Below are 4,045 nucleotides of genomic sequence, written 5' to 3'. Positions count from 1 at the left end.
GGAAATTGTACTTCCTCAATGAATCCGGCTTCAAGGAGCTTCTCAACCTCCTGCTTAATGGCTTCCAGCCTATCAGGGGCATAAGTTATCTTCTTCTATTGTACGGGTCTTTTGAGTTGGATCGACATGCAACCTGTGAGTTATAAGGTTGGGGTCAATCCCAGGCATGTCTGATGTTGTCCAAGCAAACATATCATTGTTCTCTTGTAGGAACGCTATCAATTGGTCCCTTAGTGGTTTCTTCAAGGACGTTCCAATGTCGGTGACCTTATCAAGGTCTAACTGGTCTAAGGAAATTGTGACCAAGTCCTCAGTTGGCTTCCCCCGACGTTCATTGTTCTCTCGGACATCCATGTGTTCTATTGGGAGGACCTTTCCCCGGTTCTATCGGGCCTAAGTGCCGCTACATAGAAACTTCGAGCCATTTTATGATCTCCTTTATCTTCTACGACATCATTTCTAGTTGGGAACTTGAGTATCATATGGTAGGTTGAGGGCACGACCTTAAACGCGTGAATCCCGGTTCTCCTCATGATTGCATTGTAGGTTGAGGCTCCCTTGACAACCTGAACGTTTAACATATGTGTGGCCTCTCTAGTCTCTTCCCCAATAGTTATTGGAAGTCGAATCACTCCTTCTACTTGACACTTTACTCCATTAAATCCATAGATGGGTGCGTCGAAGTGGGTCAGTTGGGAGTCAGTGTACCCCATTCTTAGAAACATGTAATGAAACAGAATGTCTACGAAAGCTCCATTATCAACCAGGACCCTTTTGACAGGACAATTCCTAATTATCGTGGTGATAACTAGGGGATCATCATGAGGGAATTTTAAACCAACAAGGTCGGGGTCACCGAATTTAAGTGTCATTTCAATCTTGGCATATTTGAGTGCGTCTCCGACTATGTTCATCACCCCTCTAGCATAAGCCTTTCAAGATTTCCTTGTTGTCCCAGCGGTCGTTGGCCCTCCGGAAATCATATTAATCACTGGCCCTCCGGGATGTGGGTTTCAACCCCTGTTATTACCCCCTTGATCATCATCTCTCTTGTGGACTCGCCATCATCGCCTTTAATGAATCTTCCACACTTTCCTCGTCATATAAGATACTCGATCCCGTCCTTAAGTTGTCTGTAGTCGTTGGTATCATGACCAACATCCTTATGGAACCTACAAAATTAGTTCTTGTCTCTCTTCTCGGGGTCTCCTCTTAGTGGCTTCGGCCATCTGCAATTCTTGTATTTCTCAATTTTCATCAGTATTTGGCTCATTGGCGCATTCAACCTTGCGTATTCAGTGAACCTTGGTGGTTGATTCTTCTTGGAAGGGGATCAGAATTCTTTCCAGTTCGAGGATATTTGTCATTGGCATCGTATTCTTAATCTGTCTTTCGTTTCTTGTTGGCAGTAGGTTCATTATTTGTCATCATCTTCTTCATGGTTTCTTCTACCTTGATGTATTTTATGGCCCTATCTCGGAGCTATAACATGCTTTCCATGGGACGCTTAGCTAGGGATATCTTGAAGAACTCGTATTCCGTCCCTTGCTGCAGGGCTATCATAGCTACCTTGTCATCAAGATTCGAGACCTTTAAGGCTTCTTTTTTGAATTGATTCAGGTAGTCTCTTTAGGACTCATTCGCTCCTTGCACAATGCCCTTTAGAGAAGCTGAACTTTTCACATACACGTTGTCCCTAGTGAACCACTCGATAAAAGCTTGGCTTAGTTCTCTGAAGGACCTAATCAAATTGGGGGGTAGACGGTTATACCACCTTGATCCATGCCAGATATAGTCCGGGGAAAGGACCGACATTTGATAGCGTCATTCATGGGCTGCAGTAACATGGCGTTGAAGAACGTCCTAACATGATTTGCGGGATTGCTAGTACCATCATATGCTTTGATGGTGGGCATCTTAAACTTCCTTGATATGTGGGCATTCATTATATCTTCTGTGAATGGTAGATTTGGATCATCAGGATCTCCTAGGGCATCAAATCACTTGGATCAGACCTTGGGGTCGCAAACCTTTATCTTAGTATCGGGCCTTCCAGGATTATGACATGAGAAAAATCCCTGGGCCTCGTTATCTGTTGGGGTCAAGGTGTCTGATGCATCTCCAGATCACGGTTCAACCTTTGGATCTCAACCTCATGAGCCCTAATCCTCTCTTGTACATCTTGGGGAATTGTTACTTGGATGATCCTGGTCCGTTGATAGCCACTCAGCACTGGCTCCTTACCACCTTCTTGGAGTAGCGTCTTTGTTTGGTGAGTCAGAGTCTCTAATAGAGTAAGGTCCAGAGTATTCTCGGTTCTCGGGCATGGGAGCCGAGCCACGCATGTATTGGGGCATCCTCCCTTGTCCTTCGCCTGGGTTTGAGAGACCACTTCCTCCAACATCTAGGTATAGAGGCATCCCGTAAGGTGGATTGATAGTCCCTGGAATCACGATCATTGAGTACTCAAACCCAATGGGTTGAGAGTTATCATTTTCTGTAGTTGCTAAAGTTGGGGATTCGTCCCTTGAAGAGCTTGGGGATTCGTCCCGAGGGGCGGATCTTGGATCGGGGGATTCGTCCCTTGAGCTTGAGCCTCAGATGCCCCTGTAGGAGTTCTCCTCCGGTGGTGGCATAGGTCGAGTGTGGAGGTATCTCCACCGTGTATGAGATCATTTGCGATGGAACTATGTCATCAACTCTGTAATTACTTATGTTCTGTGTGCTCGCCATGGTTGTTGTTGTCTTCCCATAGACGACACCAAATATTATGGAATAAAAACTAGGGTTATGATTGCAATTAATGTTTGGGTTGTTGAGCTTCGAGCTTTAATGGTTGTTCTCGCGGTGGGGACTAGATGTCCTCGCAAGATGCCTACATATCTCTGTGTTATAGAATCAAGCCAAAAATGTAGTTCTAGGTTGAAGGGTAAGGCCCTTTATATAGATGTTGAGTATAGGGTTATAGTGGGGTAGGGAGACTTGGTGGACAAGTCTCCTACTTAGATGGTAAATATGACTCTCCTAGACGGTAAATTATGGATCCTTCCTATAAGGAGTTCGTTTTCTTGTTATATAAAACCCACTTTGGGTCGTGGTCATCACAATCTGTTCAGATTATCAAGACTCATATTAAGCTATGACCGTGACGACCTACTTTGGGCCGTGGCGTCACGGGTTTGAATAATCAATTTTAGGATACAATTAAATCAGCATTAATTGTGTCTTTACGAATTACTTTTCATTCATATCAGTGTATGTTATTCGCTGATGATATAGCCATAATTAATGAGACAAGTGTTAGGTCACACACACTGTAAAAGGGGGTTAAATAAAGTGTATAATACAATCAAATCGAATTAAGAACACAAGTATGTAATAAAAAATAATCTTATTAATAAAACAGTATTGCAATGAAACTGTTCTCTCTCAGTGATAAACAATATCACTAAGAGCTGTTAGGGTTACAATGAATAATATTCTCGATAATGATAATACTTCTAGTATAAACCCTATGTTGTATTTATATACCTCACAGTTACAAGATAATCTCTAATTGATATCGAATATAATTATGTATCCTAAAATATATCAATCAATTATCTTTTCCTTCAAGTCTTCTATTCTTCATAGAATTCTTCTCTATGCATATCTCTTCTTGTTTTAGTCTTGATCTTCTTTCCCTTCAATCAGCCGCCTTCCTTAACTGAAAGTCTTCTTAAGTCCTGATATTATCTTCTGATAAATATCTCCTGATATCTTAAGTTCTGATAACTTAAACTTAAGTTCTGATATCTTAAGTTCTGACTTCAGTATAAGTACTGATTTCCAGTTAAGTCATGATTTGTCCTGTTATTCAAGATCTGAAAACTAAACACAAATCATTATTAGACATGACATCACAAATATATCTAACAATCTCCCCCAACTTGTAAATTAGCATAATATACAAGTTCAATAGATATTTGATGATGTCAAAAACATTAAGTACAAATGCATATGAGAATCTGACTAGATAACTACAACTCACAGTCCTTATAGCTTT

General features: G+C 41.6%; 1 protein-coding gene across 1 annotated transcript; it reads right to left on the bottom strand.

Annotated features, from left to right (window-relative positions):
* Nucleotides 1-359: 359 nt before the first annotated feature.
* On the bottom strand, nt 360-914 carry LOC141691275 (uncharacterized). Its single transcript, XM_074496012.1, has one exon. The coding sequence runs from the start codon at nt 912-914 to the stop codon at nt 360-362; it is 555 nt and encodes a 184-aa protein (XP_074352113.1).
* Nucleotides 915-4,045: the final 3,131 nt, after the last annotated feature.

Source organism: Apium graveolens, chromosome 10 (genome assembly GCF_009905375.1).
Source record: "Apium graveolens cultivar Ventura chromosome 10, ASM990537v1, whole genome shotgun sequence".
Taxonomy (NCBI): Eukaryota; Viridiplantae; Streptophyta; class Magnoliopsida; order Apiales; family Apiaceae; genus Apium; species Apium graveolens.
The sequence above is the reverse complement of the archived record's forward strand: the minus strand, read 5'-3'. Positions and strand labels throughout refer to the sequence as shown.